At 38.4% G+C, this 24142-nt stretch overlaps 1 protein-coding gene across 6 annotated transcripts in view; it reads left to right on the top strand.

Annotated features, from left to right (window-relative positions):
• The first annotated feature begins 213 nt into the window (after window positions 1-213).
• The window catches only part of PCDH17 (protocadherin 17), a 90386-nt gene continuing 66457 nt past the window's right edge, over window positions 214-24142 (top strand). For 4 of the 6 annotated variants that reach the window (XM_021530800.3, XM_085576928.1, XM_077781372.2 and 1 more), the window contains exons 1-2: window positions 214-833; window positions 2117-5619. In XM_021530800.3, the coding sequence (XP_021386475.3) occupies window positions 3001-5619 (2619 nt within the window). In that variant the 5' untranslated portion in view covers window positions 214-833; window positions 2117-3000. Of the gene's footprint in view, window positions 834-1654; window positions 1920-2116; window positions 5620-24142 lie in introns of those variants that run through there. The other 2 variants (XM_021530799.3, XM_077781373.2) reach the window with 2 other exon arrangements.

The following is a 24142-nucleotide window of genomic DNA, read 5'->3' as shown; positions in this document are numbered from 1 at the left end:
GCCGGGTCCGGGGTCGCGGCGCTGCGGCGCGCGAGCGGCCAGACACCGCAACCCGCGCGAGCCGCTCGCGCGCCCCGCGTCCCCCTCGGAGCCGATCTAATCAATGACACCCAGCGCCCGCCGCGGCCCCGCCCCCCGCCTCCTCCCATTGGCCGGGCCGCGCCGGCGCCGCCGCCGCCCATTGGCTGGCGGGGAATCCGTATCAATGTTTAAGCCGCGGCGTGAGGTGAATAGAGGCAGTCGGAGAGCGGCGCTGGGCGAGCGCGGCGCGGCGGCCCCGCGAGTGCTGCAGTGAGGGAGGCGAGGAGGGGGGAGAGAGGGAGAGAGAGAGCGAGCGCGGCTCCAACTGTTGAATTTTCACTGAATTCTCCACTTACCTGCGGGCGGCTGGTGAAATGGATCTGGTTTATCGGGGATCGGCGTTCGCTCCGCGTGCTGCCTGGCTAAGACTGGCGACCGTCTGTTTGCAAGGGGCCACCCATCAATGAGGCAGAGAAGAATAATTGTTTTTTCTTCTTTTGCGTTTGAAAGCCTCCCTGCCACACGTTGCAGAATTAACTGTGTACTTTGGGTCCGGACTCAAATAAAGGAGAAAAAACAGTGCAGAACTGAGACTCGGAACTAGATCTGTGAGCTATGTATTGGAAACCTATGTTTTTATTGCCTTTTTTTTTTTTTTCTCTTTTAATGTGAAAGATCTCTGATTTATTTCACACATAACACTGAGGAAAGGTGGTTAAAAACACTCAGCAAAGCAGGAGACAGACGCGCCTCTGTGCCAGTGAGTGGATAACAGCCTTGTTTTCCTGATCCTCAGTCTCCCGGAGAAAGAGGTATAGTAAAAGTGTAGCTGGATCTGACACCCCCACCTTCTCCTGTTTTTTTTTTTTTTTTCCTTCTTTCTTCCCTCCTTCCTCTCCAAAATATAAATCTGATTAATTTCTTTCCTGTCTATAGAGTGAGTCAGAGAAGCATTAGGAAGAAGCTGTAACTAATGCCTATGAAGGGAGGAACATGAGGAGATAGTGAATGTGATTTGTTCCGCTGGATCTGACTCATCCAAGCAGATTGAAACACCTGCATTTCTGGATTTGCCATTCATTTATTTCAGGTTGTTAAAAGAACCTGAAATAATATTTTGCTACCCTTCCCCAGTATTTACCTATACACCATATCACTAGGAAAGGTGTGTATCAGAGAGGGGGAACGCATCTGGCATTGCTGCCGCTCTTCTCCTCTGTACCAAGATGCTCAGAGAGACTGTTAAAGCTTTGAAAGGACTGTAAAAAATGCATCACTCTTTTCGTGGAACTGCATAGGTTTTAATATAAGCGAATTAATCGATTAAAAGATCTCCTACTTTCTTCATCACCAGGATTGTTTTTCCTCCTCACTCACCTCTCCTAAATGAAGAGAGCTAGGCGGCAGTGTCATTGGAAGGAGACGCTGAATAGAAAGAAAAGAGAGGCACTTGATAGCGCAGCCCTGTGAATAAAGGGACTGTTTCCCTTTTAGCGAGAGACTAAGAAAGAGAGAGAGTGTGTAGAGAGTGTGTGTGTGTGGTGGCTTTTCTTTCTCCCTCCCCCCCACCCCCCCCCGCCCTCCCACCCCCTCTCTTGCTTTTTTTTTTTTTTTTTTTTTTTTTTTTTTTTTTTTTTTAATCTATGCGTCCAGCCATGGGTTGCCTGTTGCTTTCCTCTCGGCTGGAGAGAAAAGCAAACTGGAATTAAACTGCATCGAGAAAAGTGCAGCTCCTCAGACACGCATACGCACACACGCATAGATACACGGAGAGAAAGGATGTGGTGGTGGCGGCGGCTACTGGCCTGTCTTAAAGAAACCGAACTGTGCTGCTGATTGAGCACGGTCTGAGCTTTCTCTCAAAATATATATTTACTGCTAATGATGAAGGTCTGATGGTGGGTTTCTTAATTTTTTCACCCCAAAAGGACGGGTGGGAGGCTGGTAGTAGAGGGGGAGAAAGGAAGCTATAAATCCGAACACTAGTTTTTGCGGGCGGGGGCGGAGTGGTTTGGGGTTTGGGCTTTTTTTTAATGTGTTTTGTTTTCCCCTTTTGCCCTGCAATCCTCATTCCCTCTCCCTCTGATTCGGGAAGGAAACAGTGACCCAGGGTGTACGAGACAGAGAGGGGGGAAATACCGACAGCAGCGAGATGCAGCTCTCCGCCGCAAGCAATGCAAGATTAGATCTCTAAATGCAGCAAAACACTCCCTGAAAACCAACAACCCCGCGGTGCAATCAGACATTTCACTGCCGCTCACTGCACACGAAGAGGGCTTCAACAACAAGCTGAGAGTTTTTTTTCCCTTCAGTCTCTCTTCTACCCCTCCACTCCATCAATCGTATTACAAGCGATGAGTAGCAAATAAGCTTTTTTACCTCTGCTACAGACCTGTGACCATCCCCTTCTCCTATGTATATATAAATACACATATTTAAGAAATATTTCTGATCGTTTTTAGAACAAGAACCACAGCCGCCGGTTTTTTTATTATTGTTTTTTTTTATTATTATTCTTTGTACATCTGCGGGGATTCAAAGATCGGAAACACATTGCCTGCCCGGAGGAGAAGATCTTTTGCAAATTTTCTGATTTCTGAAACCCTTCCACTGCCGAAGTTGGACAGACGAAGTAACTGCGAGGGGACTGCAAGCACGGCAAGCTCTTGCTGAAAGGCTGCCGAAGCTGCTCCCTCCCCTCCCCCCCGACCCCCCCCCCCCCCGATTGCTCCCTCCCTCTGAGCTACATGGTCTATTTGCTGCCTCTCATCCTGTGTCTCTGCAGATGTTTTAGAGCAACAGGTTCAGGAACTTGAAATATAGGGGTGGGGAAAGAGAAGGAAAAAAAAATCAAAAACAAAAAGGAAGGAGAGAAAGAACGGTCGGAGGAGGAAGAGCAACCCCAGCGCAGGAGGCAAAGAAGACGGGGACAACCCTGGTCGTCGCCGCTGCTCCTGCCGCCCCCACGCCTGCTCGGGGATGTACCTTTCCATTTGTTGCTTCTTCTTCTGCTGGGCTCCTGCCCTGTCGCTGAAGAACCTGAATTACTCGGTGCCAGAGGAGCAGGGAGCGGGCACGGTCATCGGGAACATCGGGCGCGATGCGCGGCTGGCAGCGGGAGGCGGGATGCTGCCCGCGGAGCGTGGCGTTCCCGGTGGCGGCCCCGGGGGCGGCCGCGGCCCCAAGTCTACCTTCCGAGTTCTGGAGAATTCAGCCCCGCACCTCCTGGACGTGGACGGGGAGAGCGGGCTGCTCTACACCAAGCAGCGCATTGACCGTGAGGCGCTGTGCCGGCGCAGCACCAAATGCCAGCTGTCCCTCGAGGTGTTCGCCAATGACCAGGAGATCTGCATGATCAAAGTGGAGATTCAGGACCTGAACGACAACGCACCGTCATTCCCTTCTGACCAAGTGGACATGGACATCTCCGAAAATGCTGCACCAGGCACCCGCTTTCCCCTCACCAGCGCCCACGATCCAGATGCTGGGGACAACGGTCTGCGCACCTACCTGCTCACTCGTGATGACTACGGCCTCTTCTCCCTCGATGTGAAGTCCCGTGGTGATGGCACTAAATTTCCAGAGCTGGTAATCCAGAAGCCATTAGACCGTGAGGAGCAGAGTCACCACACCCTGGTGTTGACAGCATTGGACGGTGGTGACCCACCGCGTTCAGGCACGGTGCAGATCAATGTGCGCCTCATTGACTCCAATGACAACAGCCCCATCTTTGAGGCAGCTTCCTATGTGGTAGAGCTGCCAGAGAATGCACCACTAGGCACAGCAGTCATTGACCTCAATGCCACTGATGCTGATGAGGGTACCAATGGAGAGGTGCTCTACTCCTTCAGTGGCTACGCACCAGAGCGTGTCCGTGACCTGTTCAGCATTGACCCACAGAGCGGCCTCATCCGTGTCAAGGGCAACCTGGACTATGAGGAGAGTGGCCTTATTGAGATTGATGTCCAAGCTCGGGACCTGGGGCCAAATCCCATCCCTGCTCACTGCAAGGTCACTGTCCGTCTCATCGACCGCAATGACAATGCTCCCACCATAGGCTTTGTCTCTGTTCGCCAGGGAGCTCTGAGTGAGGCTGCCCCGCCAGGCACTGTCATTGCCCTGGTGCGGGTCACCGACCGTGACTCAGGCAAGAACGGGCAGCTCCAGTGTCGGGTGCTGGGCGGTGGCGGTGGGCCTGGTGCCATTCCTTTCACCCTGGAGGAGAACTATGACAACTTCTACACTGTGGTCACTGACCGACCCCTGGACCGTGAGGCACAGGATGAATACAATGTGACCATCGTGGCACGTGATGGGGGCAATCCCCCACTTAACTCCACCAAGTCATTTTCTGTCCGGATCCTTGATGAGAACGACAATCCACCCCGCTTCAGCAAGAATCTTTATGTGTTGCAGGTGCCTGAGAACAACATCCCTGGAGAGTACCTGGGCTCAGTCTTGGCCCAGGATCCTGACTTGGGCCAAAATGGGACAGTGTCTTATTCCATTCTGCCTGGGCATGTTGGAGATGTCTCCATCTACACCTATGTCTCTGTCAACCCCACGAATGGTGCTATTTATGCTCTGAGGAGCTTCAATTATGAGCAGACAAAGCACTTTGAGTTCCGTGTGCTGGCCAAAGACTCGGGTTCACCTCACCGTGAAAGCAATGCCACAGTGCGTGTCACTGTGCTCGATGTTAACGATAATGCGCCCCTCATCGTCCTGCCTGCCCTCATCAACGACACTGCTGAGCTGCAGGTGCCACGCAATGCTGGGGTGGGCTACCCTGTGGGCACCGTCCGCGCCCTGGACAGTGACTTTGGGGAGAGTGGGCGCCTCACATATGAGATTGTGGAAGGCAATGAGGAGCACCTCTTTGAGATGGACCCCACCAGTGGGGAGATACGCACCTTGCACCCCTACTGGGAGGAGCTCAGCCCTGTGGCTGAACTGGTGGTAAAAGTCAGTGACCATGGCAAGCCCAGCCTCTCTGCTGTGGCCAAGCTCATAGTCAGGGCCTTGGCGGGGCCCCTGCCCGAGGCTGGCGAGCCACAGGTAAATGGCGAGCAGCATCGGCGGCCACACTGGGACTTGTCACTGCCGCTGATTGTGACACTGAGCACTGTCTCCATCATCTTGCTGGCTGCCATGATCACTATTGCTGTGAAGTGCAAGAGAGAGAACAAGGAGATCCGCACCTATAATTGTCGCATTGCCGAGTATAGCCACCCTCAGCTGGGAGGAGGGGGAGGCAATGGCGGGGGAGGAGGAGGCAGTGGCAGTGGAGGGGGCAAGGGCAAGAAGAAGAAGATCAGCAAGAATGACATTATGCTGGTGCCCAGTGAGGGCGAGGACAGCCGGGGTCCCCTCAATGTTATGAACGTGGTGAGCAGCCCATCCCTGGCCACCTCACCCATGTACTTTGACTACCAGACCCGCCTGCCCCTCAGCTCTCCCAGGTCTGAGGTGATGTACCTGAAGCCCGCCTCCAACAACCTGACTGTACCCCAGGGACATGTGGGCTGCCACACCAGCTTCACAGGGCAAGGGACTAACGCCAGCGAGGCTCCCCCGAGCCGGATGTCCATAATTCAGGTAGGAGACTTTTAGAATACCCTGGACCTCACTTTAGACAATGGTTTAACTTTCCCTTTTGTCTGCAGTGCAGTCTGCTGTAAGGCACCACTGTAGGAACCACCACAAGTCACTAAAGAGAGGTGGACTTAATGAAAGTGGAACCAGACCACATCTGGTGGGTCTGCTTCTGCTGTCTCATTCATGTTTCCTGTGTGATTCAAAAGAAAATGCCCACTGAAACACAGACAGAGTTACGGCACTGCCAAAGAGGTGCATGTGAGAGTGTGGGCAGGAGTTTAGCTCATTTGAGGCATGCTGGGGTATTTTCCCAGGAGACTGTCAGACAGAGGTGGGCACTTCCACAGGTTTCACTTCTCTTTGGTTTGGGGTGGAGAAGAGGGAGGGCATTTCTGAAGTGGTCATACCTCCTGCAGTAACTAACAGGACAGGGAAGAAATTGCACACTGAGGACATCTATTGCAACAGTGTATTATAGCCCTCCAATCTTGTATATAAATATGAGCTATTGTTCCAAAATGTATGTTTTAATTTTTTAAAAAATTTTCTTCACCAGAATATATGTCCATAAATATATTTTTTGACAGTATCATTTGGGCCCCATTGCCTCCTCCTCTCCCCATAAATAACTAATTTTTCAGTGCTGAAAATTCTGCTTAGTCAAATAGAAAGAAAATTTATGTGGTGACTCCCTCCTACCTCCAGATGTTAACAAAATTCACATCCTGTCATAAACCAGCAAACAGATTTCCAGTAGCCTGAGTCAACATTGATGATTGCTTTATAGTGAAAGACTTACATGCTCTGTCTTCTACCAAAGCTCATTTAGAAATTGTAGCTGGCTCCATTCTGCTGCCAATTATATCCACACTGTCCTCTACTGACTTTTGTGAATGTGAGAAATGGCAGAATTTGGACCATTGGATATAAGGTACTAATCAAAGAATGACTTAATTTTTAGCAGGTAGCTTAAAGTCCAAACTCAGAAGATTTATTTCAGAGCAGTGAACTTGCAGAGTGAAGGTGAGGGCAGAAATTGGCTCCAGTTGATTTAATTTAAAGTATTACTTCATGATTAATGCAGCTTAATGTTCAAACACTACAGGTATGTTCCAAAGTGATTTTTAACGTTCGGATTGAAAGCAGGCTCTGGATAATGACTATTAAATATATTTGAAATGTCATATCTATTTTATCCTGTGGTTCTCCTGATATGCTGTTCTGAGTCATAGGGGAATGAGCTGAGTGTATGAGAAGTGACACAGACTCATTTTGTGTATGCAGCTAGTGGGAAAGAAGTCGCACTGTAGTCACTTGATGTACCTAAAGAAGATTCATAATACCTTGGAGTTACCATGCCCTGTGATCTGTGAACACCAAATGTTCTACTTGCCAGCTGTATCTAATATTTTAAACTGAATAGAAATGGCCAGTGGTAATTGACTAAATTAAAAAATTGAATAGATTAAAAAAAAAAAAATTCAAGTAATCAATGACCTAGAAATGGAACATTTATAACTGAGAAAAAAAAGGAAAAAAACCTGCCTGTACAAGGTCACTGTAAACTAATCCTCAAGCAACTATTGGGTTGTGTTACAGAAACAATTTTATTTTATGCCTATCATGAATTTGTGTTGCTATCAATCAGGTGAGTGGAGCCATACTTAAAATCTGAAATTGATTTTAACAAAAAGTGACACTTTAGGAAAGAGTTCAGGTTAGGGCACAACCAGAGATAATTTGATTTATTATTCATGCTTTAAAAAACAAATAACTTTCCATGACACTTGTTTAAGTAATGTCAACTTTTTTTTTACTGTGAAATGGAGTTGTCAGAAAGCTAAAAAAGAAACACTCCACGTTTTTTCTTACTGACAAGTGTAATAGTTACTAAAAGACAGAAAATTATACTTTCCTACAACCATGTAATGTCATATAAAGCAATTAATTAATGTATTGATGCTACTCAATAGTAAAGTTTCACTTGTAGTGTAAAATCCCTATGGAAAATATGATTCCTTCTTTTTTACAGTGTTCACTGTATAAGATCAATCATGATTTTTTTTTTTCCTGAAATCTATATAAAGCTAAAAGAGGAATTTACTCCCTTAAAAAGTGTGTTGTGGTTTCTATAAGAGTTTTCATTATGACAACTATGGAAAATGTTAACTGAAACTCCTCATAACATATGCTGGTATATTTAATGCTGGTCTTGTATTCCCTCATTATCTACACAGAATGTTTTGGAAGTTTTCATGGTCCAGTCAGTAGATTAGAAAACATTCAGTTTTACCTAGTGTACAGCCTGTTCAAACATACTTACTGATACTATATTTTGTAGTTGTACTGGCAAAACAGGTAAGAAACAGTGTAGTAGGTTTCTGGTTAGAAAAGGTTTAGATTTAAAGTATCTAGAGGGGAAAATTGATCCTCTTCACTGTACTTTTGCATTACTAAAATACATTTTGTATTCTCCATCTCCACATCCCTGGAGTAAATGTTATATAAAATTTGCATTTAGAATGTAAGCACTACTTTGTCTGGTTCTGTACTTCTGCCTCATGTAAAATTTAAACTGCAGACTTAAGGAGAAATAGTAAAGGATCAGCCCTCTCTCTGGATCTACTATATCTTGAATCACTCCAAGAAACCTGTGTCTGCATATGTAAATTATACAGCTAGGAATCAAAGGTGTCGGCAGTGGGGAAAAAAAAAAAAAAGAAAATCCAGCTGTTTTATCATGTCTTTTAATTATTCAATCCAGTTAAACTGTTTTCTTCAGTATCTGAATAAGGGGAAGGTAAAAAATTGTGTAAGGATTCTCTGACAAATGTTCCCATTAGTTTTTACAGATATGTTTTTGAAACAGGATAATCCCATACTATGCAATTCATACAATGCAACTGCATTTCTTCATACTCATTTTCTCAGCAACCGTTTAATGGCACAATTCTCTTTAAAACTATGTATATATTTATGTGTATATATATATGTACATACATACATATGCATACACATGTACACATATCTATGGAGATGTATTTACATGCTAAATATTATATTATTACTTAGTACATCCAATTTATTCTATAAATATTTAATAGCAAAAAACTTTTTTCTCAGTAAGATCCAAATTTTCTCACTCTTATTATGAGTGCATATTTATTTTTCCTTTCATTTACTAGTTAGACGTAGTGAAGCCCATGGGCCTTATGGTTCCCTTATTTCACATGAATAGTATTTTACTATACAGATAACCCAATTTATATCAACAAATACCTGTGGAGTAAAGTGTTACTTAGTGACTAAGGATTTCAGACTGACCCAGAAGGACCAGCAGTTGAATGAAATACTTCCTGATATGAGCAAGAGTGGTATAATCTTGCCTCTCTTTAAGTGACTTCTGTTACACACTAATCACACAATTTGACAGTTTGTGTGTTTGCTCATTACTTTGTAGCAGCCTACCTATTCACCACAGTTGCCTGTGTTACTTATATATGAACCAATGAACATCTTCAGTACCATAAAAATTAAATAGTTTAAACATACAAACATACATGTATAAAATGTTGGACGGACAAACAGGGATGCTGTATACATTCAGCTTTTATGGGTGCAAGAGACTTGTAAGTTCTTAAGTCCTCTGAAAATTGGCCATTTTTGATTTGATGTGCACCTGAGATTGATGTGTATTAAGAACAGTGTTTAACAAAATACTGGGAAGTTAAACATTTATACTTCACCAACCCATGTTTTATTGTTCTTAACTTCAGCAATCATTCTCTAAAGATAGTTTAGAAACAGTGCTTTCAAGAAAAAGCCTGTTACAAATATTTAAATATGGGAGTGCTGTACAATTCTCATTGCCAGGGTCAAAATTCAATGTGACTTTTGAATCACGTAAGAGCCAAACTATTAATTTTTATTGGGAAGAGGGAAAGCAGGAGCAAATGGAAACTAGACTTGGCTGAAAGAAGATTTCTGTTCACTCTAGTCCTTAAAAACTACTGGAAAAATTTAGTTTATCTCATTCTGGTGACCTACTCACCTGACTAAAAGATAACATACATATAGGTGTATTTCTCCTACCAGAATTCTGAGTTAGTTAGTTTGCATTTCCCTGTGTGAACAAGTCACAACTTCTTCTTGCAGATTTCCAATAGGTAAGGTAGATGGGTAAAGGAAAACTGCTAGTTTCTTTACACAAGTAGGTTCCAGAAATAGGTTCCTCAGAGTGAAATATCAGTAGTGTTGAAAACTATCTGCAATATACAAGAGTAGTGTTGATCATCCTGGAGATTATTTATTGCTATACTTTTGGTGCAAACTTGGGGAGTTTTGTAAATGTATCAGGAGTAAGGTGGGTGTGAATAAAAAAAGAGGTGGTCACAGCTTTTGTTAAACAACAGCTAAAAATGAATGGCTGTGTAGAAAGAAGCTCTCAAACTGGAAATTGCTGTATCTGCTGTACCAGGCACTCCTACATCATTTCAAGTACAGATCATTCTTAATACTTCAGGCATCTGATGTTTATGATGTGTCAATAGATTAATGTCAAGTCCCAGTGCAGCTTCATTGCCAGGTATCTAGTAGTACCTAAGAGTCTTCAAGAGAAATAAAAAGCATGAGCCATATTAGTGCTGCTCTGTCTTTAAATATGCTATTTCATACTTAGAAATTTCTGCTCAGAAATTTCAACACTACAAAAAGAAATATGCAGCTGCTGCATATAAGGAGAAGCAGCTTTCATCATAGAAGTTGCACTCATCCTCAGTGATTTAAATTCCTATCTGAAAATAGAGGTATATATTTTTATATATCTCCTACTTCAACTGAGGAGTATTATTCTCTGTTCTCACTAGAACTAGTGCAAGGTAACCTTTTTCATCAAGAGGATACTAGAGCAGTTCTAAACATTTGCAAGTTTGCAGGTTTATACTCTATATATTCCAGAGATTACCAGCTACCTATTCTAGGGCTGTATCTAAAGACACTAAGTTGTGAGATGCAGCTTTAACAGTGTTTTACAAGGCTAGATGTTTTGCAAAATAATTCCTCTGAATGCTTGCATTTTGTTAATACAGTCTGCAGTTTTGTGTACAGTCTGGGTTTTTTTTATATAGTTCTTCAGCTTTAGTTTCATTCACTGGATGAAGTCCATCCTAGAGTTGACTAGGGAAGAATTTCAGTATGAAAGCTTTCCTATTAATCCATGAAGTTTTTTGTTTGTTTTGTTTTTTGTTTGGGTTTTTTTTTTTTGTTGTTGTTGTTTTTTTGTTGTTTTTCAAGTCAAGATGCACTGCATAGTATAGTGGCACAAAGTACATACATTTTAGGACCAGATCTGGCAACACACCACTTACTGTGGCATCTGCACTGGCTGCTGAAATAGACAGAGGAAGCAGAATTGAACTAATTTTTTGTGTTACATCTATTCTGATCTTGATCTGAGTTCCTTGCTGGTGATATTTATAGCACTATTATTTTAAAACGATAATTCTTGATATACTGGTCTCTTTGAAATCTAAAGAACTTTCCAAGATGAAAAGCTGTAATAAAGAACAATTAAAAATAGAGAAAAAAAAACAATTTAAGAGTCTAAAGTGGAATATACATATTATGAAAAAGAAAACAGTCTTTCCAGAACAGAAATTCATGTTAACAAAAAAATAAGAATAATAATACCTCTGTAGAACTTGCTGTTTTATAAAAGACATGAAACAGTGAAACAGTTATGTAAGATTGAGTGCCACAGCTCTCAACTGCTTTTAAAGTTATCCAGGCTTTCTACATCTTTGTGTTCACTGTCACTACCTAAACTTAGCTGGAAAGATCCCTACAAATTTGTGATTACCAGTGCAATTTCAAAGACTGATCAATCCTTTGAAGAGTTATCTTCAACAACATCTATTCTCAAGTTTCTTTTATCCTTCCCCATGTTGATGAAAAGGCAGTTCTTACTCATAATTCAGTCAATAGCATAAGTTTGACTTCATAAATTATTTTGGGGTTCAAGAGTGAATCATGACAAAGACCTCTGTGGAATGCAGCTAAAAACAGTATGATTGGGCTCTCAATTTTTGAGGGTTTTGTGATTTTTTTTTTCTTACTGCATCTTTACAAACAATTAAGGAGGCTGGAATTTAAATTATGTGAATTGCAACACAGTTTCATAGAATGGTTTAGGTTGGGCAATACTTTTAGGATTCTAATGGTTAACCCAGAGTAATCATGTGTACAGTGGAAAAGAAATCAAATACTCCATTGAACATATTGCTGAACATGTTACCACATGTTTTCATATATTTCTGAAACTGTGAATACAGCACTATTATTAAAACTCAGTAAATATTTTTACATGGAAAATTGGAAATAAGTATATTTGAAATACTGACAAATATTACTTGGTATTAAGAAAGCATAGATACAGTCTGGTTTCTCTGATAAGATGAAAGTGTCATTAAAAAGTTTCTCCCAAGTCACAACATCTGGATCTGAAGACGCTTTAATTTATTAAAAAAAAATAATTTTTTTGTCTTTTTTCCCCAGCACATTTTTTTCTTTCACTTCACTACCTTCCTCCCTAGAAAGCATTAACATATCAACAAATATTTACATATGTTTCTAAGTATCATGCCTAATTTCTTTTTTCTTTTGTTGTTTCTACAAAAGTTAAAATTTTTAAGTTAAATTAGTTTTAGGTTTTGCCATGCAAGGCACACATACAAAAAGTGGATGTATGTAGGTTGTTTTTTGGATTTGTTTTTGGTCTTTATCTGAAGAAAGCATATATGTTGCATGGCAGAATTCTTCAGATATTTCTTCAAGCCTGAAGAACACCTGCATGTATGAAGAAAAGATATTTTAACACTAGTATTAATGTTTTCCAATAGGTAAAAAAAAATCAGTGATGAGAACTTAAACAAGGATTTGTTGACCAGAGCAGAAACACAGCTGTGTTTTCATCTTTAAATTATAGAAGCAATCCTCTGATGCCAAAAGGTCAGTGTAGAGCAGTTGGGACAAATTTTTGCAGCAGACAGCCTGAAAGCTTTATGCTTTCAATTGTATGGCTACTTCAGCTGTAAGAGAAGTGGTAAAATTAATGCTAAAGTGTTCAAAAATACAGGAAACAAGTAAAACTCTCAGGGGACTGCAGGCTCTTGCCTTAATAGAAAAAAGAGGGAAAAAAAAAAAAAAAAAGAAGTACTAGGAAGAGAGTGGCAAAATTCCTGGGGAAAAAATTCCTTGAGTTTAAGTGTTTTCTTTGTTACGTATTTAAGGGGGCATCGAGGATATTAACAAGTCACTGCTTTTGTTGATTAGATGAAACAGAGTAATGTGCAGCTGCCATAAATCTTACCCAGGGTGTATTCTAAGCCCTACTAATCTATTTGTCATAGTGCAACCTTTGTTTTTCAGTCTGCTATAGACATTTTTTTTTTTAAATAAAAGAAGATTCTGGATTAATTACTGTAAATCCTACGAGAAAGAAAAAAACAGAAATTATTAAGCAGTTTTGATAAAATACTCAGTATTAAGTACTACATTCAAGAACAAGCAAATTCTTATGAATGTCCCTGTTAATTAGGATATTAAACAGTGCTTTAAATAACTTTCTTGAGCAGTCATATATTTTCTAGCTAAATCCCAGAGGCTGCTTATACATTTCCTTCTTTATAAGATCACACAAGAACCATCTCTTTCTCCTACTGGTTTTCTTCCACTAGGTAGTTGTGTGTTACCTTCGCAGAAAAGATAGCAGAGCAATTCATCCACTTGCTTGACATGAGGTGTCTTTTTTTTGCCCTGAAAACTGAGCAGTCCCTCTACATATAAAGACAAAACTGCATAGTTTCAGCCAATATTAGTGTTATTTGTACAGAGGAACAGCATAAAGATCAATTTGTATCTCACTCTAGTTCACTGAGGGTGTGTCTCCTTCTCCAATCCTTAAGACAATCAGTCCCATACTGGTCTATTTTCAATAGAATAAGATATAAGCAACTGAGGCATCTTAAGTTCTTCAAATTAAGATATTTGATTTTAACCATGGACCTTTCATGGCTTTGTAGAATGTCTCAGAGTTTCTTACATTCATAAAATACTTTAACCCGTAACAGAAAAGTTCCTAATCTCATCCTGTTTCCTGCTGGGTGGCTTTGTGTTGCAGTCTCTGTGGCCTGCCAAAGGAGAGCTCCAAAAGGGAAAGGAAAACTCTTGTCATGGGATGCAAATGCATCATTTCAGCTGTGTGGTGAGACCTCTGATCGATACATTGTAGGTTCTTGCAGTGATAGTCATGCAGAGCTATTTTCTGAGAGCAGTTCAGACCTGGTCTGCGTACGACGTGTGTGTATCGCCTGTACTAGCTCTAGTGACACTGTGATTGCTCGTATTTCCAGTCCTTTCCCTGGAACATTTCCAGGCACTTTTATTATATTGAAATGGCTCTTACAGTTCATTGAGCATCCAGCATAATACTTTGAATATGACTAGTGCATGTGCATATATTTATTAAAACAAAAAAAAAATCAGGCAGTTAAACCACATAATTATGGGAAAATGAATCATAACAATAAAAGACCATTTAAGTTAACAAGTTTGTGATCAAAGAATAAATACAGGTTAGATGAATGAGACTCTAGATATAACCAATCTACATAAATAAGCTTTGGTCTGATTAGAGGATAGGAATATATTAAAATAATCTTAAAGTGTTTTAGAAGTATTTTACTTTAATATTTTTATAATTTGTAGTTTAATTTCATCATATTTTTAACATTTCCACTCTATAAAAAGACCTGAGTTAAATGATAAACTACTTATACATGCTTTTATTTTTTGATTAACAATGTTTACAGTGCAAAAAAAAGTCTAAACTAATACAAGTGAACAAAAGTAACATCATAAGTTTTCATTCTGGTTTGACTGTGTTGTGTGTCAAAAACATAAAACATTTTTAATGTCTTAATTTAATTTTTTTTTATGTGGCAATGTTTTTTGATTGATTTTTAATTAAAGAAAAACATTAAAGGGAACATTTAAAGGACAATTTCTTGTTTACTGTCTTTATCAGCAGAGAGCAGCCTTTGTAGTGTTTGAAAGCTGGTGCATTAAAAATCAATTTCAAGTCTTCAAAGCTGTAAACTCTTGGTTGCTTTGTAGATATATACTGTTTTTAAAATCATTGGAAGCACAGTTGACAATTGAATTAAAACAAAAGGTAAATAATGGTTTCATGAACATTTGAAGGATTTTCATGTATTTTTAATAATAGCTACAGGAATTTTTTATAACAAGAGACATGTGAATAACAATTTGTAGCTTTTAAATGCATAATTTGTTCCTAAAGACAGTTTTTTTGTATTCTTTTATTAAGAGAATTTTATTTTAAACTTCTCTTGGTGTTATTCTGTTGTTTTTACTGAATACCATGATTCAAACACAGAACATGTCAGTCAGTTTCTTTACTTACTATATTTCTGTCTCGCTCTTTGCTGATTGCTAAGCAACCACTTATGATTGTTTAGCTACAAATCAGTTTAAAAAAAAAAAAAGTAAGCTGAAGTGGGCTAAACAAATGTTCATTAATTCTTAATGAAAATATTTAAATTCTATAAAATTTTAAAAGTAACAAAGAAAAGAACATTGTCTTACTGATGTACTTCAGATTCAGCACTTGAGTGACTGCCAGCAGAGTAAAAAATGCTCTTTTTGTGCAAATTTAGAAAAAATCATGTCCTTAGAGCATGAGTAATTTTGAGGCCAGTGGAAATATACATATATATATATAATTCAATTAATATTATTTATTTCAGGGCAGGATCCTTAAAACACCTAATCAGTAATCATTTAAATTTAGGTCAATAGAACCATAAAATTAAATAGATCATTTGCAGTTGTGGGATTGCTGATGTGCATAAGCATGTGCATTATTCAGCCCAGAATCTGTTAGACTGTGTTACCTGAACTGCTCCCTGTTGCTTCTCTCCTTTGCTTTAAGAACACTGCAAAGCTGCAAAAGCTGTTAGTTTCACTTAGCCTCGAACTACATTTTCTCGTATTCTGTTGAGATAGTCCTGATGTCTTGCTTTCTTGCAGAGACTTGAGTAATTTGATATGCAGATTTGAAGATCATAAAAACAATCCTGCTTTGATGATCATGAGCCAGATTATCCAGCCACAGCTGTAAAGTACCAAGTGTGTTCTTTTGTGATCTCTTCATCATTTCAGTGGATCAAATGACAATAAGAATATAGTGGAATTTAGAGTGCTTAAGAAATAATGAAATTAAAAGCCTTTTTAAAATGACAACCACGAACCCTTAGAAACTATTATATTTCTAGGCTATGGGCCAGATATGTAACTGTGTGTACACATGCATACATGGATATACACAGAAAAGAGAGCAGAATGGAAGCAAAAGAACTGTTGAGATGGATAAAAAAAAACCATTATTAATGAGAAATGTGCATCTAATATATAATTTTTTTAATATTGTATATGATCTGAACAGAGCTGTGTAGAAGTGTTTTGGAAGATGCTGTCAACCTGCGCCTTTTGCTGCAAACTAGAATGCATCAAGTTTAGAGACAAATTATGTTGTCATTTTTCTCCTGAGGTAAGAGTATTGGTAAGGAAGGACCTAATTTTCCACTTTGTGATGGAATCCTGCTATCAAACTTCAGGATTGAGAGTGATGATTAAAAGGAAGTATAATTCATGCAAAATGTGAAAAGAAACAGCACTTAACTGATTCCATAGACTGTGTTAGTTATTAAAAAGCACATGATAATTTGCATCTCATAGCTCCAAGGTGAGAAATATATCAGTCAACTTTGTAGCTGTTGGGTGAAAAGGAGGTGAAAACAAGATGTTGTCTGCTACTTCTTTCAACATACAGTTTTTATTTTGTCTAAATCTGTACATGTGTTTTTGTCTATTTAAACCACATATTCTACTTTTCAGGTGTAACAGACGATAGTATTGCAAGGAGCAGAAGCAATTGTATCCATTTATTTTGTTATGTATTCATTGGCCATCACATACATGATCTTTCCCAAAAGTATACTTCTCATTATTGCAACAATGTGACATAACAAAATAATAATTTCTTCAAGCATGAAGTAAACTAATTTTAAGTATTTTTCTGGGCTCATTTATTTCAAACAACCTTCTAAAATTTTGACGAGAACTTTAATTTCAGTTCCTTTGATATATGTGTAGACCACAAATAGTCTTTCCTTCATCCCCTGATAGTGGCAAAGGAAACTTAGGAATGTGTATCTGGATTTTTAGATTTTGACCTACTTGTAAAGCAAGAGGAAGCTGTTTCTATTAAACAAAAAAATGTAAGCTTCAAGAATTTTGGTTAGCAATGGCAAGAGTATTTAGATAAATTACGTGCAGTCATACTTGTCTTGCTGATACATGTGAATGAATAAATAGGCACACATGCTGAATAGCCATGGGAGGAGAACACTTTTTTAAGGGAAAGTTTTTGCTCTGATTTAAGTTTTGGGTTTTCTATAGTGTTTTATAATAAAGACAATTACATAGTAATTTGGGTTAGAATGCATGCCCAGTTCCCCATCTCAAAACCCAATTTGTTACTACCTGTGGCTATTTCTATTAAAAAAGAAACATAATTACTATGAGTCTCAGCAGTCTAAGAGTAAATTTTTGCAATTACAATGCTTCCCTTGGGCAGATATATGAAAATGGCAGATTAATTCCTGCCAGTCTATTCCTTGCACATTCTTAAGGTTACTGGTATGTTGGACTATCATTATATTGATGCTGTTTATTATCCTTTGGCTAAGGTTAAAGAAGGAATGCTACTATAAACCCTTGAAACTAGGATGCTATACCACTGCCTTGCAAAGTCTCTCTGCTGAAGTGTGATCAACACCATCCTTAGAACAAGATACCACTTCTGTTTTTATGGAAAGTGGATGGTTTTGCTGTTGATTTTAACATTGTTTAGAAGGGCATTTCAAATTTTATTGCTTTATGCTTCAACAGATTTAAATAAAAACACCAAAGTCAAGTTTAATCATTCTTAGGAATTTATTAAGACATGAATAAAGCTGCAGCTTTATAGTTTTTGTTTTTGTTTTTTTTTTTTTTCAAATAGCACAATGCATGAAACACCAGTAAAGTTAGATGGCCCTGAATTATCTAAATGAACACATTCCTATGGAAATAATTCATCTTCCAGTGGGTTTTTCTACCTGTAAACAAGTTTTGAGAGCATATGAGTAAATGAATTACATGCAAAGGCTGTGCTCTGGAGATCACTCTCTGAAGAACCTAACTCCATGTTGAATTCCAATGAAGATGGAAGTTGATGTGGCTTCACATGGGGTCATGATCCACCTGCAGGGAGCAGCATTAGTCTGTGTTACACATGATCTGGTTTGAGTATCCAGGAAAAGCAGTACGAACAATCCCAAGTTTTTTGTGGTTTTTTTTTTTTTTTCATTTTGCATGAACTTTTGTTTGAAATTTTGTGCACTGTACCTGTAGTGTTTTCTTTTCTTTTCCTGTTTTGAAACAGGTTTCTACATATGCACAATTCTGAATGTCAACTTGGGAACATCTGTGATGTGGGCATTATTTAGAGAAGTTTTCATTAACTATTTTCTTTGAGAGGTCTCAAATAAATTTTTAAAAAGTAAAATATATATTCATCTTTCAGTTGGTGTTCAATACATTCCACTTTGCAAAAAAGTGATCACATACTGGGTGAGCATTCTATCTAATTAGATAGAGAGTCCATAATTAAATCCCTGTGTTCTAACAAACCCCTCAGTCAAATATTAGCATTCATGTTCAGTCACTCTATCCCCGGTGAAACCTGCAGCCCTGTCCTAGATATTGACAAACAAACACTGCTTTGGAACAGAACAATGACTTTATCTAATCCTGGAATCTGCAGAGACTGTATCTTATGTGGATCTTCTTAATTTTACAGAAAGATCTGATTTCAGAGTCTTGATATGGCAAGCCATAATGAGAAGGGCAATCCAGAACATTTTATTTCCAGCTCTTTAAGAATTTACAGATCAAAGTCAGTTCTTAAATGCCTATTAAGTTAGAGATTACCTGTGGTTAAGTGGTGGTTGTGTCCTAGATGAGGTGATCCTATAAAGAAAGGCAGCTATTTTTTCTTTTGCTTGTTTTATATCAATTTAATAGAGAGTATTATCAGAAGAACATTGTAGTAGGTTAACATTGAAGTGACAGAGTTGTGGATGCATGCACACAGCCCTGTATCAGAACAGCCTTATTTTTTTCCGTCCAAATCTACTTGACCACTGCTACTATGCTCATGGTATAATGGTGTATTCAATCAAACTTTCCATTTTATGAGGTACCTCATCATAGACACATGACTGTTATGACTTTAAAATACATTTAGGGACAGAACCTCTTGCTAAATTTGTGCAAGTCTAAATTATTTATCTTATGTCACAAATAATAAATCAACTCATCACCATTTTCAGTTGAAAATCTCCTTGCATGGCTGTGTGAGTCTGTAAAACTTGATGATCTACTATTCTGTCATTATTTTGGCAGCATATTTAGTGCTTTCCTAGTGCTTAGAGGAAATAATTATGTGAAGGTGTTTGTGTGAAAGTAGGGCTTTGTGTATTGCCACAAATGTTTAGAGAATACCTTGTTGAGTATTTTCAAGAAAAAAGTTGATATAAAGAGTTGCATGACCTAAATAAGAAATTAGACAAAAACTTATAATGTAAATTTCAGCATCTGTGATTTTCTTCTGAATTCCTAGGGAATTTAAGGGAATCATTGTGTTTCTGGTGTGGTATTTTAGGAAGAGAAAGGGGATAAGGTGGCAGCTTTAAAGAAAAGGAGGTGATCTAGATTTACCCCTTTTTTTCTGATCGCCACCTAGGAAGAAAGCTTCAGTGTTCCTCTTTGTGTGTGTTTTCTGTGTAGACAGTGTGGCTTCAGAACCAAATCCTGTTCCATCTTTGTTGCTAATTTCTTTCACTCTGTAGGAAAGAAACACAACTGGAATTTTGTGCTGCATAGAGCATTTGCTGCCTATCTAATCACCTTTCCCCGTCACTGCCATTACAAATCTGTTCAAACACAGCTTTCTTCAGCATATAACATATGTATCTGTGGGAATGTAGCACACCATGTAAAAGCTCGCTTAGCTGGTAATTGAAGTAAGCAGACTGATCCAAGGGCTATTGAAACCAGTTTGAAAACACCCATTGATTTCACTGGACCTCAGGTCATGGCTTGTGGGAGTTTTATTGTTGTCTTTAGTGCGAGTGTGGGTTGGACAGAAAAAGGTAAACATACTGGATAGATGTTAACACAAAGTTAACAGATTTTAAATATCCAGTGTCTCTGTTTTCTCCTTACTAAATATGATAAGTACAAAGCAGATTAATAGTGTTTAAAGGCCATAATTTGTTCACCTTCTCCACCATCCAGTACTGTAGTGTTTATAAACTTTTATCTGTTCAGAAAACATTTGGGTTATGTTGCTCTTAGTAACAGGAAATAAGCAGTGGTAAGAATAGGACAAATTTCACTCTACTTATTGGCTTCACTAAGAATTCCTGCTAAGTAAGAACTTTTAGATGTGTCTCAAAATTAAAAAAAAAAAAATTCCAGGAGAGCAACATTGCACTCCAGAATGTGAAAGAGCGAAAGAGAGAAAGACAGAGAGAGTGAGGGAGGAAAGAAAGAAAGAAAAGAAAGAAAGAATGAATGAAAGAAAGAAAGAAAGAAAGAAAGAAAAAGAAACAAAGGACACGTTCTCATGCAGAAAAAAAGGTTCTAAACATTCTGAAATTCTAAACAAGTACTTTGATTATATTCTTACATTTCAAGGCACTATTTCAAAAGTTTTCCCTTTAATTTTAAGTTTCCCTCTAAATGTTAGACTTCATATTTAACATGAAAAACCAAAAAAAAACATGACTGACAAATGCTATCAAAAACAGACTCCTATGTGTATTGTTATTTTGAGTTCATAGTATGATACTAGAATAAGCTGGATATTGCAATAAGCACAGATTTCATTCTACTTAGCTAATTGTAATTGAGTCTGTTATGCAGTAAACATAGTAGCTGTTAGGAATACTAAGGTAGTCTGAACATGGTGGGATCCATAGATAAAAGGAGCATTAAAGCGTTTCAAATTCAATCATTAGGTTTCATTGCACCCATCTGCTACCAGAAAATATAATGGGCAGCTTGATTCATTGACCCTTAACTGTCATTTTTGAACCATGTTTTCTTAAATCTATATTTTCAAGTCTGATCCAGAGAGGCAATTTGATAAGAGAATACCCAGTATCTCTTAATGCAATTACTTTTTTTTATTTTTATTTTTTTTAATATAATCAGGTTTAATGGTCTCTTGTATGTTCTGCTAATCCAGTGAAAGTACTTATTTCATATTGAATGTGGTTAAAAGAAACTAATGTTCAACTTCATTAAGACTTCTATTAAATACAAGGTTTGCTGAATTTCTGCTATTTTTTAATTCATGAACTAATACCTTTTAGTAATTATTTCTGGGGGTTTCTGTTACACTAGAATTATACTTACATTTCATATCCACAAAGACTATGCAGCACAGTACAAGGGCTAAATACAGATTGAAACTGTGGAGTGCTTTGTATTTTGTTTCCAAAATATGATTTATCTTTTTCCTTTTGTGTTCTGAAGCAGATATTATCTTTTGCAGAGGGGTTGGAGAGGGGGTGGGTGAAGTGCCTACTTCTCTTAGCAGTTCTATATGTGTGGCATTCAAGTAGACTGTGTTGTAAAATAGCAGTTTTACTTAGTGAAAGCAGGAAACAATGTGATAAATGAGGATAATTTAATGTTTTCTCAGCAATGGCAAACTATTATACTATTCTGTCATCTGAAGTTTTTGTAATGGAAAAAAGTGGTTACATGTATTTATTTACACAATGGGATAGAATTCCTGAAATATTTATATAATATAGAGACAGATGTATGTAACCTAACCTTATAATCCCATTTCGCAGCTTTCCCAAATACCAGGAAGCTCGATAAATGGGAAGCCGATTATATTGGCACTGTAACTCTATTAATAGGATTCAGATTTGCCTTATTGACAAGCCAGTACTGTTAATATGATCCAGTATATTAAATTGACAGGAAAACTGGAGCGATAGAATGTATCTACATCCTAATTGACAGGGAAGCTCTTTCAAAAGGTTCTTAATGTGGTTTTTATTGACAGAGTAGCTTCGGTAAATACATATCATTGGTGAGCAGTGTAAATATATTGGATGCAACTGTACTAGCAGATTGAGGTGCAGTTATTGTTTTGTCTTCCCATACTTCCATCTTTGCTGTAAGTTGTGTGAAGCTCTCTTGTAATACCTCTTACAGCACCAGTCTAACTGCAGCGCTCAAAGGCATTTGACAAGTTGCGAATTATTTTAAATGTGTTCATCATTTTTAAATGAATAGCGGCAGTGCAGAGCAATGCAATAATGTGTCATGAATTTCATTATGTTTTTTTATTGACGCTGTGATAGCGTTATTGTGCTTTCAGCTTGAGCTCTTTATGTGGCGTGATGTTTGGCACTTCTTCCTACATTCTTATCTTGCATCTTCTCCAAAATGTATTTCAACTTCAGAACTCATATTACAATTCCTTTTTCCTAAACACATTTGACAACTTTCCACATTCTCTTCTGAGATCATGCTAATTTCATTAGATTTCATGTTTCTGCAAAACAAAATAAAATTAGGCTCAGAAACCTGAATTCATTGTAAAAAGTCCAGCAATTTGAGTTTGGTCTGGAAAATCTTGATTCCCTTTTCTATAGGAGAAAGTTTTGGGTTCAGCTTCCACAGTTTTTCAGTTTTTCTTTGTCCCATCTTCCTTACTGAGAGAAGTCTGACCTTAAACACACATCCTGCACTGGTAGAGAAGCTGAAGGTTTCTGTTGAGCTGACTTCCCTGCTGACAAAAGGACAAGCTTGTTCCTGAAATACTTAAATGCTTTATTTCATATCAAAAAGTCTGATCTGGGTCTGGTTTCACCTCATCTTTTGAATGCCATTCAGGTCTACTTTTTTTACCAGGATCATTTAAAATCATGTCATTCTGCAGTGACCTTTTTAGCTTCTTCAGTCTTCTGACTTGGTGCAATCACCAGTGAGATGAGAAGAGCCTTGTCTGGGCCTTGTGATTTCTAAACCTTGAGCTGTGTTAAATTCCCACAGTCCAGGCTTCTGCCACCTTTAGTATCTTGTGCATTGCAGAATAAACTCTTATAAAAATTTAATAAATAGTTTGTTTTACTAAACAAATAGTGAAAACAACTGAAATAATCTAAAATGCCTTAGCATGACACCTTAACCAATAAATAAACAATAATTTATTTTGGTAACAAATATGGTACTTGCTAAGAGAAAACAGTGCCTAGATTAGGGAGATATCTACAGGGAGATCTGCATTCCTTTGCTTATGGGAAAGGGTGGTAGTGTCTGTCCTCAGAGCTTCACTTTTCAGAAATCACTGTGCAATTGACTGAAGATCTCAGGACCTGTTCCTCTCACAGCTTTGTTTTTCTCATTCAAGAGGAAGAGAAAACATGAGACACCAATCAACACTTTAAGAAAGACTACAACAGCCTCGTGAATGATATTGCCTTGTGCATTTGACTGTTTTTACTGCCCTGTGTTTTCAATGTGCTTTTGAAGAATGCTATATATGTCAGAAATTCACATAAACACACTGTAGGACTTTTAACACCAAAATACACATCTTGCAGCAAGTGTGAAATTTCCCAAATATGTACAAGTCATATAAATTATATATCAAAAGCATTTTCAAAGGAATGAGAGTGGAGAGCACGTAGTAGGATAATATTTTTAAAAATAGCCTATTTAATTTTGTTCTTGAAAATGGTAGAATAACCTATGAGAGGTTTATGGCCAGTTTTTGGTTTTATTCTTTTGTTTTTGCTATTGGGATAGTGAATTTTCTTAATGAAGTAAATCTTGTGGAAGCAAAAACCACTATTTCAGGCTAAGTATACACACTCACTGGCCGTCTTATACTGAGAAGTCTTTGTGAAAAATTGTACTGTTTTGAACCCACACTGTTCCTAACAAAATGAAGACAATTGTCTGCTCTTTCAAAACTCAATTTGGCAGTATTTGGCAGAATACAATTCTTTTGCCTCCAGAAGAGATTGCCATTATATAAATCTTTGTTTCATGGGGGAAGGGTGAATACTTGAATTCAGCTTTTCAAGAAAAGGCACAAAAGATGCTTGAATTAGATATTAAGTGGCAATCTGATAAAGGTGATAGATGTTTCATTTCATTTTTGCATTTAATGTTTAATTAAAAAGAAGTTAGAGTCAGCAAAGACATTTTGCTTTATTATAGTTCCAGGTATGAACACCTACATAAAATGGAGCTGCATTAAATAATTTCAGAAAATATGATACTTCTTCTTGTAATTCTGAGAAAA

The sequence above is a fragment of the Lonchura striata genome, chromosome 1 (genome assembly GCF_050655825.1).
Source record: "Lonchura striata isolate lonStrDom1 chromosome 1, ASM5065582v1, whole genome shotgun sequence".
Taxonomy (NCBI): domain Eukaryota; kingdom Metazoa; phylum Chordata; class Aves; order Passeriformes; family Estrildidae; genus Lonchura; species Lonchura striata.
The sequence above is the reverse complement of the archived record's forward strand: the minus strand, read 5'-3'. Positions and strand labels throughout refer to the sequence as shown.